A 14,502-nucleotide genomic window follows, 5' to 3' on the forward strand; every position below is an offset into this window, starting at 1 on the left:
TGGACCACAAAAAGAAGAGGAAAAAACCTGCTTTCAGTCTTGCATTAAGAAGCTTGCTGAAAATACTATTTTAAATAGCATGTAACTCTATAACTACCCTCGATATTTCATTTATTTTCTCTCTGTTTTTGATAAATTTAGTTTCTTGCTGTGCTTCAAATAATGTTTTTATCGAACCGAAACAAATCAATCTGATGTAAATTTGAATTAGTCTGACTCGCACATTGAGTTGTATCATGTTATTTTGAAGTGTCGTGGACTTTTTACAATGATTCGTGATGGCCTCTTTCACTGGTCCATTTTTGGCGCCCAGTTTCCTAAATATGGACCAGCGGTGAAATTTTCTGTATTTAATTTTTGCTGGATGTCTATCAAAACTAATTCGCTCTAATGAGGCCTAATGATTAACTAAAGGGAGAAGAACTATCAAGAACAAAATGACACTTCTTCGCAAAAAAAACCACAACCAAGCTTGTTACAAAAGGTGACCCATATATTTATTTATGGGCACGCATTCGTCAAAGCAGATAAAAAAACCCGTTGAATTCAAGAAGTAAAACCTGTAATTTAGCTGACGCATGCACATGCCACATTCCGTGCTCTGGTGCTGTACATGGCTAAAACGCATTCATAGCGTACTTTTTTGTATTGCCCATTGGAAAGTATACACTGCCTGGAAGGACTACCCTAAACAGCGTTTACATTTTAACAATAGAACGCTCAAACACTAATTCCAAAGCACTCGTCGTGTGTATTATCATCTCCATGTAGGGGAAGGGCCACTAATATGGACCGCTTTTTGTTTATTGCTGATAACTAGCTTGTTTTCTTGCGAAGAAGTTTCATTTTGTGGTTGGTAGTCCTTCTTTCTTAGTTTAACCGTTAGGCCTAATTAGAGTAAAATAGCTTTGATAGACCTTCAGCAAAAATTAAATACAGAAAAAAAATACAAATGGTCCATATTAGGAGCCTGGGCGCCCAATATGGACCAGTGAAGCGGCCTTCACGAATCACTGTAAAAAGCCCCCTATACTTCATAATAACATGATACAACTTAGTGTGCAAGTCAGACTAATTCAAATATGCTTTAGATTTAGCTGTTTCGGGTTGATGAGAGCATTATTTGAAGCACACCAGGAAACTGAAAAAGCTTATCAAAAACAGAGTTAAAATAAGTGAAATTATCAACTTCCCCCCCAAAAAAGACTATTTGTTATATTTTTTTGAAATCTCGAGGGCTAGTTATAGGTTATTTTCAGCAAGCTTCTTAATGAATTAATTGAAATTGCCTTTAGTTTTTATTTTCTTCGATGTGTCGAAGGTGGTCCATATTAGGGGACTCACACATACTTTGAGGTTTTGCTATTATTTTTTGTTTGCAGTAGAAACTCGGGGTACACACTGTTAAAATGTAACAAATACTGTCTTAGCTGTCATATATAGCCATTTTTGTGTTATGAAAGCTTTGGCTGTGGACAGAAACGAGTCCGTTTTAGGCGGCAAATTTAGAGTGAACGCTGCCAAAAGTGAAAAATAAGCGAAAAAGCCTAACGGTTTTGAGGTTTGTGTTTCTGCAACTGTTTTGACATGTGCAACTTATCCAGAGAGGGTGAATAAAGCGAATGGAATTGTTTTGAGCGCTCTAGCGCCGTTAGTTTGTCAGAACAGGAGGTGGTCCATATTAGGAGCAGGTCCATATTAGGAGCCTTTCCCCTATATTCAACTCCAAAACCAAACTCTGTGCAGCGCGAGAAATACGAGTTCCTCTCAAGGGCGAACAGTACGACGGAAATCAACACAGACTGAGTCTAAAGAAGAGAAGTAATCCCAGCCAGAAAACGCTACCCCAAACAGTGCCGTTTGAAATCTGAATAGCCAGATAGCTCTTGGCGCGGTAAGAGACGTGTTTTTTTGGGTCCATTATATTCCTTCCATTTTTTACACACACATATATATACAAACACACGCAAACATACCAACGCACGCACGCACGCTCACACACACGCAAGCACACAAACACACACAACCGTCAAAACCATTATTCATGAAACAAACCTTTTAATAAAACCTTCAGCATACGTCATCAAATCAAATAACGCAATAGGTACCAAAGTGACGTCACGTAACTCGAGAAAAGAAAATCAGCGCCCAGCGCCTTTTCATATCATATCTTAGTTATAATTATCATTGTTCAACAACCTTGTACAAATGAGTATCAGCAGCAGCTCCATGGCTATGTTTTCATACAGAAACACTATAACTATCAGTTTCATTCAGGCATAAATACAGAGTTGGCTGAAGACCAAACTGGAAAGCACCATATTTGAAGCAGCAGCGAAGAACATTCCACAAAACATCAATAACAATAACGACTTGCAACTCGAATGGAAACACAAACAACGTAATGCGTCACACCACGTATCGTCCCCCGTATAATCACGCACAGGCCTCATAACAAAATCACCGTCAACTGCATGACGGGTAACGAAACGATATCACAATGAATCAGTAAATGTCCGTAAAACTACTCCTTCCTCTATTGCACAGGAAGCCACATCGTGACATCACAGTGTTAAAACCACAGGCGAGCGCTTAGGCTGTTCTCTGCTCGTTAAAGCTGCAAGCCTTCACGTATAGGCGACCATGATTGTGCATCATCACATATCTGTCCAGAATCTTACATGTGACAACATCCTCCCTCCATTGCCTTGGACACCAATAGCCTTGATACTTTCTTTGTAAAATGAGATTTGTATGAATTAATTTTGAAAGTGACACCTCCCACGAAGAATTCCCTTGTTGCACTTGAATCAGCCAGACCGTTGAGTTTTGGTATGTGTCCATCTGGAAGGATGCTCTTCTCTCGTGTAAAAACCTGGGCAGATCTGTGGTGGTGCACACGGCACAGTTTACACGGGGAGGATGGTATCTTTAATCATTAGAATCTGTGACTGCGAGAAACAAGCAGTTGGTGCATAGTTTGGAGAAGTAAGGCGATTACGACCGGAGCAGTAAGCTTTTTCAGCACTAGCTTTTTACAGCCTTTTGTTTTTTTTATCCAGTTCTGCTAGTTATCGTGAAAAATTATGTCATTTTCTAAGCTCCGAACTCTTAGATTCGCATGCCTGCGGTTTTTGACTTGAGAATATCAACCAGCAAAACAACGTAACAAGAAGAATAACAACTGCTATAACAGTAACCCCGAATGAAATGAGCATAGTGAAACACATATAAATCGTCTGTTAGAAGCAAAGAAGGAAGCGATTCAAATAACAAGCTTAATTAAGGTCATCAGCATTCGCAAAAATATAATCGCTTCCAGAAGAAAACGATTCTTTTGTAATACAACAACAGAATACAAACTATCACTGAAATAAACGAGTGGCAAGAACAAAAACTGGTGACAATTAGTAAGTATCAACAGACTTAAAAGTTATCCACATTTCTTTCAACTGGCAGAAGAATGACACGAAAACGAGGAGAGAAGAACAAATGCGCAAGGGACATAACAACGCATAACTGTTCACACGAGTTTGGCTAGAATTTGCTCCCCTCCTTCGAGACCCTACATATTTACTCTGAACTTGCACTCACCTTGCCCGACTGGAAAAGCCCAATACAATTTATGAAGCCATTAGGACGTGATGGGGGACGGGGGAACACTTTAGGAAGGCGGAATCTTCAGGGGGTCGGGGGTGGAGTACGGGTAATATTGGATGAAGAGATAGCAATACGAATGTGCGAGTATGCGTGCGTGTGTGTGTGTGTGTGAGTGTGCGCGACAGTTAGTTCGCGTGCGTGCAAGCATACATGCGTGTGTGCATAGGAAGGGGGAAACTTGGGGGAGGGGGTAGGGATGGCGACGACACACGGACAACCTTGTCCAAACTACCTATCATCAGGGTAGAAGTACTGAGCACTGTGGGAGTGAAACAGCGCGGAGGAGGGCAGAGGCATACCACGGGAGTCCAACAAGGGCTGGATGTGTTTGTACAACAAGGTCCGCCTGTAGGTCGCCGAGTTCTGGAACTGCGTGTCGCGCGGGGTCTGGCTGCGGGAGCGACTGGGGGGACCCAGGAAGACGGAGTCCAGACACTTCTGGTCCAGGATGGGCATGTCCGCGGCGTGGCGGAGACCGTCCAGCACGTTGAGCACGAAAGGACTGTCGGGGAGCTCCGCGTCGCCTGCAGGACCGCCGCACAGGCTGAGAGGGCTGGTGCACGCCGAGGAACACAGAGGGTTGTTCCCGTTGCTGTTGTTGTTGATGGTGTTGTTGTTGATTGTGGTGGTGCCCGTGGAGGTGGATGATCCTTTCCTTTGGTGTCCATCTTTGTTGGTGCCGTTGTTGATGGTGGTGCTGGTGCCGTGCGCATTGCTGCCTGTCGCACTGTGGCCTGGATCTCCTGATCCTGAGTCTGAAATAAAGGATTTGCTTGTTCACCCTATGCCAGTTCTTATTATTGGGATCTTCAAAGTGCATATATATACTAACTGGCAATACGACTTCAACTACAAGAATGTCACACACAGAGTTTCTGTAATTATATATCTTCAAGGACCTCGTATTGTAAGGCCTAAAAAAAAAATAGGTGTGGTTACGGTAACCCGACCTACCCTATTTTTTGGGGCCGACCCTATAACTTTTTATTACATTTGTCAAAAAAATACCAAAAAAACCAAGTAAACGAGTGCAGAAAACGCAATGAAAGCGAAAGCGCCCGAGTCGCACACTTATTTCCCTGTCAAGTAGGTTTAATTTGTACACATTAGAAAAAAAAGTTAAAAAAAAAAAAAGTTATTGCCTACCTTCCTACCCTATTTTTTTTGGCTATGTTACCGTAACCACACCTATTTTTTTTTTGGCCTAATGCCCATCACAACCTCTTCTTCTTTTCAAGCGTTTCTTTAGCCGCATTACAATAGAATGAATACACCAGAGCAGACAAAAGCTGATGAGCTCTACTTCACGAATAAACCAGCCAAAGAAGCTATGGCTTACATCAACAACACTGAGCATTCCTCTGAAGCAGAAGACACTCAGCTTACCTGTAGCGACGTTGTCGGAGGTCAAAGACCCCGGGCCAGTGAGGTCCTTGGCAGTGAATGGGTCAGGAAGGTCAGCAGACAAGGTCAGAGGAAGGTCGATCTGAGCCAGAACTTCTTCCACTTCCAATTGCTGAATGTCTTTCAGCAGCTCCCCCAGTAGCTGCAACCAGGTCATGGAACATCTTACCGTACGTCTTCTTCTCCGCGTCCCGTTGATAACTATTCATTTAAATATCAAATAGGTCTACTTCAGAGAAGTATTCCATGATCAGGGCTCACTCGTGTCCGTCTACAAGTCAATAGTGTATAGGAATAACTGTCTGTGAACGTTTGCAGAAACAACATAAAAGGGTCATTTTAGCAAATGAGTAACAGAAGAAGCTTACATCAAAACAAAGCCAACGTCTAAAATCAGCACTACAATACATCATCTACATCACAAGCAGATCTCGTACACTGACCTTGGAGCGACAGCCTCGCACGAAAGGCCAGGGCTGGCCATATATCAGCCTGCGGATCATGGCGTTGAAGCTCTGCTTGAGAAGCTCCTCCTCCCTCGCCTTACGCTTGTTGTACACGCTGATCACTCTAGGCCGCGTCTCCCGAATCTTCTCGAACAGCATGTGGTAGTGCGAAGGGTCAAGGTTGCGGAGCCTGGCGTTCTTCCGACGAGCTGGAACTGGCCTGAGCTGCAGACTCTTGCAGGCCTTCTTGAAGTCGCTGATGAAGTCCTGGTACTCCAGGCGAGGCAGCATCTTCTGGAAGAAGCGGAGCCACTTGCGGAGCAGGTCCTTCTGCCGTTCCTGGGGCAGGCGGAGGAATTCCTCGTACACTGAGCGTCCGTCTGTGGGAGGCGGGTCTTTCTTCTGCACTGCCGCTGCTGAGAGGGGAATAACACTTCAACATAGCTGTACACGCAGCAAACACACATTCATCAGCGCGCCAGACGTGCAGGCCAATGCATACACAGATACACACGAGGTGCTTGGTGTAAGAATGGTGGGAGTGGTGGGGAGGGGCGGTTTGCTGTTGTCCAAGTTTTTACTTTTTTTACGAGGAACATAACTTTACTGGCTGGTATTATTCAAATGCTCTGCAATGATTTTTCAGAAAAGAAATAAGCTCACGTTTGGACATCAGCATCGTACAGGTATTTCAACTACATGTATACTATTGCTGCATTTGTGTGTGAGGCATTGGTCGCCCCAGGAATTAAGAACAAACAATTTGATAGTTACCTTTCTGTTTGCGACCAGTGTACTTGCTGTGGTCGGTGCTGGCGTCGCGAGCCCGGCAGAGGAAGTGGAGCTTGCTGGAGAAGGGAAGCTGTCGCCACTGCGTGGCTAGCAGGTCCTCCACTCCCCCCGCCGATACCGCCCGGTTCTGCCTCTCCACCTCGCACCGATTCTCACTGTCGACAAGTCAGCTTTCACATTTCAAACATGACAGATTTCAAAGGAGAAAAATAACAGAAGTGTTTAGGTGAACACGCTGTATAACATGTCGGAAACCCATGATCTTCGCGTGTTTCTGCCCTTGCCAGAGGTTTTGTCCCATGTTCCACGTAAATATTTTAACCAGCCAAACAAACGTATTAGAACGCCAACGTCTGACAGCTCCATAAGTACCTGGCAATATCCTCTACAGATCTAGATCATACAAAGAGACAGTATGCTTTGACCAAAATAAGCTTACAAACCGCTAAAACTGTCACAGGCGGGCTGAAGAAAGAAGAGTCAGCAGACCAAGACACGGAGGTATGATTTTGGTGGTTGAACAACTGTTCTGCTAGTAGAGTCGCCCAACTGTCTGTCGCGTTAGCGGGATGGATAGAAGGATGGATGTTTCTGTTTTTTTATCAAAGCCATTGCCCCATAGAAGGGGTGTGAAACAAAAATACAAATATACAAACGAATAATATACATACAGACCATCAAACGTGACGGATCCTAAAACATCAGATAATTAACAATACAGCAGTACAGTATGGATACATAAAACATGCATACTCTAATCTAACATCAAACTCAGTCTCCGAAATGATTAATAAATACATATATATGGCGAGATTCCTTCATACAGTTATCGAAGATCGCGCAAGCGGGAATGTACAGAGAGTACGTTACTGCACTGTGTGAACAAGTGAAGCAAAAAGCAGGGTTATTGTGAAAAGAGAAACAAGTTGTACCTGGCCCAGAGCAGGAAGGCGTGCGTGTCGAGCTGAGGGTCTGCCCACAGTGCTTCAAGGTCCACAGATTTCCGCGGACGACGTACACCGCTGCCTGCGTCACCCTGCTTCTTCCCGCTGCTGTCGACACAGATAAGTGAGTGTTACGAAGGTTCTGACGGATGGGCAGTACGGACGAAATGAAACAGAAACTCTCTCTGTCTGTCTGTCTTTGTCACTGTCTCTCTGTCTCTTTCTCTTTTTGTGCCTCCATCTCTTTTTCTTCTATCTCACTCTCTGTCTCTCTCTGTAACACACACACACACACACACACACACACACACACACACACACACACACACACACACACACACACACAGATACACACACACACAAACGTACACACTCACGCACGCATGCACACATAAGCACACGCATACAGGCACACAGGCACACACACACACACACACACACACACGCACACACGCACACACACGCACACACACATATGCGCGCACGAATGCACATATAAACACACACACACACACGCACGCACGCACGCACACACACACACACACACAAACACACACACACACACACTGTGCATAGAGAGAGAGAGAGAAAGAAAGAGAGGGAGAGAGACAGACAGACAGACAGACAGACAGATTGACAGACAGACAGACAGACAGACAGACAGATAGAATGAGACACAGACAGACAGACAGACATACAGAGGTGAGAGGAGTAAGGTAACAGACACAGATACGTATCGAGACACCCAGAATAAAGTTACTCTGACGAACATTCGAAAGCTAAACGCCAAAATATTCAGTGAGTTTTATTGGGTCCAAATTATTGAAAATCGTTCACAAGATTTTGGAAGAGACACTAACCTGAGGCTGAATAGCCTGAAAGTATGATTTTACATTACATAAGATAAATACTTTTCTTTTTAAACCTCTTGAAGGTCGTAATTGACCACTCATTTATTTATTTTTCTAGAGAGTTTGTTTCAAGAAAAAGCTACATGACAGGGAAAAAAATCACTTACCCTTTCTTCGTGTTGAAACTTGCACTCTTGGACACTGATTTCCCGTGACGGTTCTTATGTTTCCCCTTGGGAGTCGAGGACCCCCTGTCTTCCTCGTCGTCCTCCTCCTCCTCCTCCTCCTCCCGGGGGGACAGGCAAAGGTCTGCCGTCTGCCATCTCCGCTCTGTCTTCGCCTTCCGGCTAGGGCGCCCTTTGCGCCTGCGTCGTGACCCAGTTTCGTCCTGAACATAACATAGATCGTTAGTGAAAGGATCTCTGGTTAAAGGCACTCTCTGTTCCGTGTAAATGATTGTTTGAGGAACGACAGATCTGTCTATGCAAGAGGTGAAAGAATCTTTCCATTTGAATCTATACCGTAAAGCAACGGTCTGGCTGCTTTCTATGCTTTGTGCAGGCTGGATTTTGTTTTTAGATTTAATTCCGCATTGACATAGGCACCTGTTATGAAAGTAATACAGCCTTACTCTACACAAAAAGCATAACAATGATTTATCTCATGCAAGTGATATGGACGATGCCTTCAGTATTATGGTTACTTTTGCATTGTTATTTAAACTGTCGGAAAATGAAACTTTTTAGTATGAATGATGTTGTCTTTCCTTTTTTTCAGTCCAAGCAATTGGTTGTTCTGCTGTTTCTTCTTTCTTTCCTTCGTACACTGACCAGTTGAAGGTCGAAGCGAGTGATACCAAAGAATGACAGAGATTAGGTCAGGAAAAGGGAAACGGTCAGATGGTAATGAATAATACGGTACCTTACAAATGACATGTGTCGCAGTAAAAAGCCAATGACGAAGAAGGGGACAAAACACGGTGATATGTCTTACCGAAGCTGAAGCTGAAGCCGAAAGAGGGGCGGCGTGAGAGCTGAAATCCCCGTCATCACGGGTTTTGCTTTTTCGTCTGGCGATGATTCGTCGGACGTCCGTATCTGCAACGCCATCAACATCCTCATCTCCGTCGTCGTCATCGCCCCCCTCGTCGTCCTCCGCTCGACTGCTCCCCTCATCCTCCGTCTCCTCCTTCTCCTGTGTGGGGAAGACTGTCGCCATGGGGGAACACCCTCCTCCTCCCACGAACACATCTCCCAGTCTCTCGTTCAATCGCAGACTTTCGATACCAGGTTCTCCCCACAGCCTCACAGCGTCCTCTTTGACTTTGGAGTCGATACGATCTTCGTACAGACCGCCGTACACGTCGCTGTCTTGACGTGACTCTGTCTTGATGAGCGTCATGGGCTCCAGCACGGGCGGCTCGGGGCTGTCCCTGATCTTGTCGGTGAACTTCTCCACATGGTGACTGTTGGCTATCAACGAGTAGTCCGTCAGCTGGAAGGGCGGGTCCTTGCTGGCTTGCTGGTGATGGTGGTAGTCGTGGGGCTCTGACAGAAGCTCCACCGTGTTGGCCACCGGGGGAAGGTTACTCTCCTCCACCACGTCGTGCTGCTCCAGCTGCTCAAAGTTGAGGGACTTGGCCACGGAGAGACCACGTTTGAGAACGATGGGGCCGTCTTGCAGAACCACACCGTGGGTGTGCAGGTTGGAGTTGGAGTAGTTGTAGCGATGCTTCACGCCGTTACTGTACCCGGAGTTCGCCTTGAAACTGAGGGGGCTGATGGTGGAGAGTATGGTGGACTGAGACTCCAGACAACCATTAAACCTGCCTGTGGTCTTGTAAGCCTCCGCTGGTCGTTTGGAGTCTCTGAGGGCTGACAGCGAGGAGGATCGCGGGCGAACTTTGAGCACGATGTCTGGCTTCATACTGCGATGGGAAGCTCCCGGACTGTGCTCCGAGCTCTCTGGTCGTGAACAGCTGATCCGAAAAGTCTGGCTGTGGTCATCCGAGTTTCCAGTAGGGCCATCTGCTTTGATTCTAAGTTCAACAGACGAATTCCTGTTTGCTGTCTTGTCGGAGTAGTTCTGTCTCATCGCCCAGTAATCGTCCGGCGGCTCATTTTTCACTTTGGCAAAACTTCTGCTGTCCGTGGTGGTTTGTGTATGGGTTGTGTTTTGTTTGGGAGATGTCTCGGACTTTTTGTGTTCCTCGATCTTTTTATCGTTAGTGGAATCCTTGTCCACATGCTTCTTGTAGTGGTGGTTGTTTTCGGGAGTGTTGCTACTTTTATCAGACACGGCCGGTTTCGTGTGCTCTTTCGCGTTAGATTTCTGCCCTACGCATTCTTTTTCCTTGCCCATCTTCTGATCTAGTAAATCCCTCAAAGTTTTTCGTTTTGAAGATTTGCTTTTCAAGGAGAAATTAGTCTCAATGCTTTCAAGAATCGCTTTCAACGTCTGGCCTTTCTGGCACTGTTTTGGAGAACTGACAGTCGAGCTAGAAGAGCAGTGAGAATTTGATCGGTGATTGAGTTGTTCTACATGGTGTGTAGAATTAGACTTAGGCCTACTTGTCTTAGTGGGTTTCTCCTTTTCGTTGGCAGCTTCGGCATCTGAGTCGTCTTGATATGGTTGTGTGGGAGGTTCTTTTACTGTCTTTTTGCTGTCCTTTTTGGGCTGAGTGGGAGGCTGACAGGTTGTATCGCCATAAGGAGTTCCACTTCTCAGACGGCGAGGTGTGGTGGCAGTTCGCTTTGATGACTTTCCGTGGCTTTTGCTTGACATATCGAAATTCTCAACGAAAAAAACTGCAAACGCAGACACTTTTGAAGGTCGAATCTCGACAAAGATACGAAGCCTTCAAAACTTCAGGTCTTCTTGATTTGTGGTCGTGAAAATGACTGAATCACGCGCGCACATGTTTCTGGGATGAGTTCTCAGCGAAAGTAAACAAAACACACTCTTCAGCTCCACAAACTAACATAACCTCGCAACTTGTTACAGAACTGAATCTAAGCGATAAAGCGAAGATGATTTGCAATCTTTTAGATTCTGCGCTTCCATGGTGAAATCAGAGGAAATGTCGTCACGTTTAACACGCGTCTAAAATGATGTCATCATGACGTAATAGCACGCGTTCAATTTCTGCAGAGATGTAGAGGTTACATGCCGAGTCTCAGTGATTATCAAAAATAATGGTCGAAGTTAGCGGATCATGAAAAATGCGAGCTTCAGCGAGCTTTTTCATGACCGCGAACTGAGACCATTATTTTTGATAATCACTGAGACGAGGTATGTAACCTCTTTATCCCTCCTTTCTTCAGTTATTCAAAGAAAAGAGGAGTTTTTGTGCGAAAGTTTGATCGAATCATATTCACCCAACCAGTCTACCTGCGCAGGCTATCGATTAATGCGCGGTTGTATAGTTCCGTGCAAATCATTCAATTTTGTTAACACTTCTTGTCAGTTTCCATGTTTTGAACTAAAATCAAGTACACAGTTATGTTGTCATTCTGCTGTGGCGGTAAAGGCAGATAGTGTGTGTTCTGTTCATGTTTTGGTATCGCTCAGAAAATGTTCTTTCCTCGAATGTGACTAGCAGACGAAGTTTTACACCCGTGTTCCAACGTTAAAAACTGTATGAAGTTAAGTTTTCTGGGGCAAAATAGTGTATGAAACCGCTGCATGTTCTTTAAGTTGATTAAATGTTTGCAATTGATTGCGTATGATCTGTTTATAAAATGAAATATTGTTGAAAACTGACCGTCGGATTGCAGTCTTGTCGATGAAGCCGAAATCTGGAAGGGGAACTACTCGTGTCGCTAGACAAAGTATGAGAGTTACTTTTCCTTGGAATCTTGCTAGCGATAAACGATTGTGCACGGCAGATCTGAATTCAGAAAACAACCAAACTCATGGATTTTATATTGAGATTCATGTGTTCAAGCCTGTAGTTGCTGGTTTAAATGCGGTATGGTTGTATTGTTTGCTCCAGAAATGTATATTTTGTACTTTAGAGTGTTCTGAACTTTTGAGTCGCAAAAAGTAGATCCACAATGTGTACAGTCTCTACCCATGAGCTATCGAGGATTCAGGCCCGTTGTTGGGTAAGTGATTTTGGTTGTTGGGTAAGTTACCGAAAAATAACTAGCCCTACAAGTTTACAGAGAGAAAGAAGCAGAGGGGGGGATAACTACACTTATAAGCTTATCTCTGATTTCTGCAAGATCATTTTACTTTCTACATTATTCCTTAGCAATTTTGCATGATACTGAATTCATTGTCTTGATCACTATAAAAACATGTTTTCCGCAAAGGTAAGAGTGGTTTTGTCCGTCGCGATATAACCTTCGTAGTTGAAAACGACGTTAAACACCAAATAAAGAAAGAAAGAATGTTTTTTTGTGTATGACAAGATTCTGAATACGGATTTGTGTCCCAAAACAATGATCACAGACACACAGCAAGACAGACATTATTTAAAGGCGCTCACAACACACACACAAAACTCACACACAAACACACACACACACGCACACGCACACACACGCACACACACACACACACACACACACACACACACACACACACTCCTTCGACCTGAAGTGGGTCTTTTTACCTTGCACCTGTGTAAGGGTTAGGTAAAACGTCACCATAACATGAACACCCCCCCCCCCCCCCCCCATACGTCCGTATATTTTCTGTGACATATTGTATGCTATGATTTGCAATGATGTTTAGCCATGGTCCGTTATACGCGTAGGTGTGCGAGAATATGTAAGCGCAGTGCTTTAAAGATGTCCATGTGGGAATGTGTAAGTGGGCGTAGTCGAATGTCCATGTGGGAATGTGTAAGTGGGCGTAGTCGAATGTCCATGTGGGAATGTGTAAGTGGAGCATATAAGAATGCCCATGTGTGAATGTGTAAGTGGAGCGTATAAAGAATGTGTAAGTGGGGGGGGGGGGGGGGGGGGGGGGGGCAATATAACAGCATTTTCATTTCATGTGAGTAGACGTCTGTTTGATTATTGTACAAAAAAAAGGCTGTAAAACGCGTGAACAGTTGTGTCGCTTCAAAAATGAAAGGGCGTATGTATCATATAAAATAATTCGAACGAAAGAAACGTACGCCTGATTAACTGCGTGTTGTTGAATATTTTGTTTGTTTGTTTGTTTGCGCCCAGCCGACCACGAAGGGCCATATCAGGGCGGTGCTGCTTTGACATATAACGTGCGCCACACACAAGACAGAAGTCGCAGCACAGGCTTCATGTCTCACCCAGTCACATTATTCTGACACCGGACCAACCAGTCCTAGCACTAACCCCATAATGCCAGACGCCAGGCGGAGCAGCCACTAGATTGCAAAGTTTAAGTCTTAGGGCCGGGGTTCGAACCCACGATCTCCCGATCACGGGGCGGACGCCTTACCTCTAGGCCAACCGTGCCGGTATCAATTGTGTTATTTCTCTACTTATGAGCTTACTTTGTTATGTACCCTTTGGTGTTTCTGATTTGAAGTGATGCCTGGCCTTGCATTGAATCAAAGAAGGAGTAGCCAACCAGAATGATCTACGGGGGTGTTGCATTGTGCAGGTAGGGGTTTGTGTGTCTGGAACCACGGGGCCGCTTAGCACTCAGAGCAATTCAATTCCACTGACATTGTTCAATACCACACAATCGTTTCACCATACATCACACCCTTCGCTTCGACAACTGATCCCCCACACAGGCGCAGGCTGGTCATTATTATATTGACTGAAGTGAACTGCATGTTGACGTATTAACTTCAGTTTCTTTACAACGCCGGTCAAGCAACAAAGTCAACCGCTTTTACAACTACAATAACAACTAAAAAGCTTCACGACAACATGTTAATGTGATGTTCTCTGCTTGTGTCACACACACCCTGACGATTTTCTGACGCTCATAACTTGAGGCAAAGACAGTGATCAAAGATACACACTTTCAAGTTACAAAGAGAGAGAGAGAGAGAGAGACATACGCGCATGTTTGCAGACAAATAGACCCAGAGAGAGAGAGAGAGGCAGAGACAGACAGAGAGAGAGACAGAGACAGACAGAGACAGACAGACAGACAGATAGACAGACAGACAGAGACTGATGGAGAGACAGACAGACAGACGCACGGACGGACAGACAGACAGACAGACAGACGGACAGGCAGGCAAGCAGGCAGGCAGAGACGGAGGGAGACAGAGCCTGTGGTCAATTATTCCACCTGTGATCAATACCCTACGAAGCCCACACACAATTCTTATTTCCACCCGCTGTGGCACCCCCTAACAGCTTCGTCTCTCATTGATAAAGAAACCGATTGCCGCGAGTTTTCACCCTACTCCTACCACTGATCTTCGCCCCTTTTAACACTCGCCGGGTAGATATA

At 44.9% G+C, this 14,502-nt stretch overlaps 1 protein-coding gene across 1 annotated transcript; it reads right to left on the bottom strand.

The window, feature by feature from the left end:
- Window positions 1–2,038: 2,038 nt before the first annotated feature.
- On the bottom strand, window positions 2,039–11,158 carry LOC138964581 (uncharacterized). Its single transcript, XM_070336573.1, has 7 exons — window positions 9,091–11,158; window positions 8,265–8,485; window positions 7,235–7,354; window positions 6,285–6,457; window positions 5,508–5,926; window positions 5,047–5,206; window positions 2,039–4,415 (listed from the first exon to the last, which is right to left on the bottom strand). The coding sequence occupies exons 1-7, from the start codon at window positions 10,879–10,881 to the stop codon at window positions 3,889–3,891; spliced, it is 3,411 nt and encodes a 1,136-aa protein (XP_070192674.1). The 5' UTR covers window positions 10,882–11,158; the 3' UTR covers window positions 2,039–3,888.
- Window positions 11,159–14,502: the final 3,344 nt, after the last annotated feature.

This window comes from Littorina saxatilis, linkage group LG1 (genome assembly GCF_037325665.1).
Source record: "Littorina saxatilis isolate snail1 linkage group LG1, US_GU_Lsax_2.0, whole genome shotgun sequence".
Lineage (NCBI taxonomy): Eukaryota > Metazoa > Mollusca > Gastropoda > Littorinimorpha > Littorinidae > Littorina > Littorina saxatilis.

Coding starts and splice junctions, on each gene's coding strand:
- LOC138964581 (XM_070336573.1), bottom strand. CDS start 10,881: ATGTCAAGCAAAAGCCACGGAAAGTCATCAAAGCGAACTGCCACCACA. Junction 8,486..9,090: donor CGGCTTCAGCTTCAGCTTCG/GTAAGACATATC, acceptor TGTTATGTTCAG/GACGAAACTGGGTCACGACG. Junction 4,416..5,046: donor CTCCGACAACGTCGCTACAG/GTAAGCTGAGTG, acceptor CCTTTATTTCAG/ACTCAGGATCAGGAGATCCA.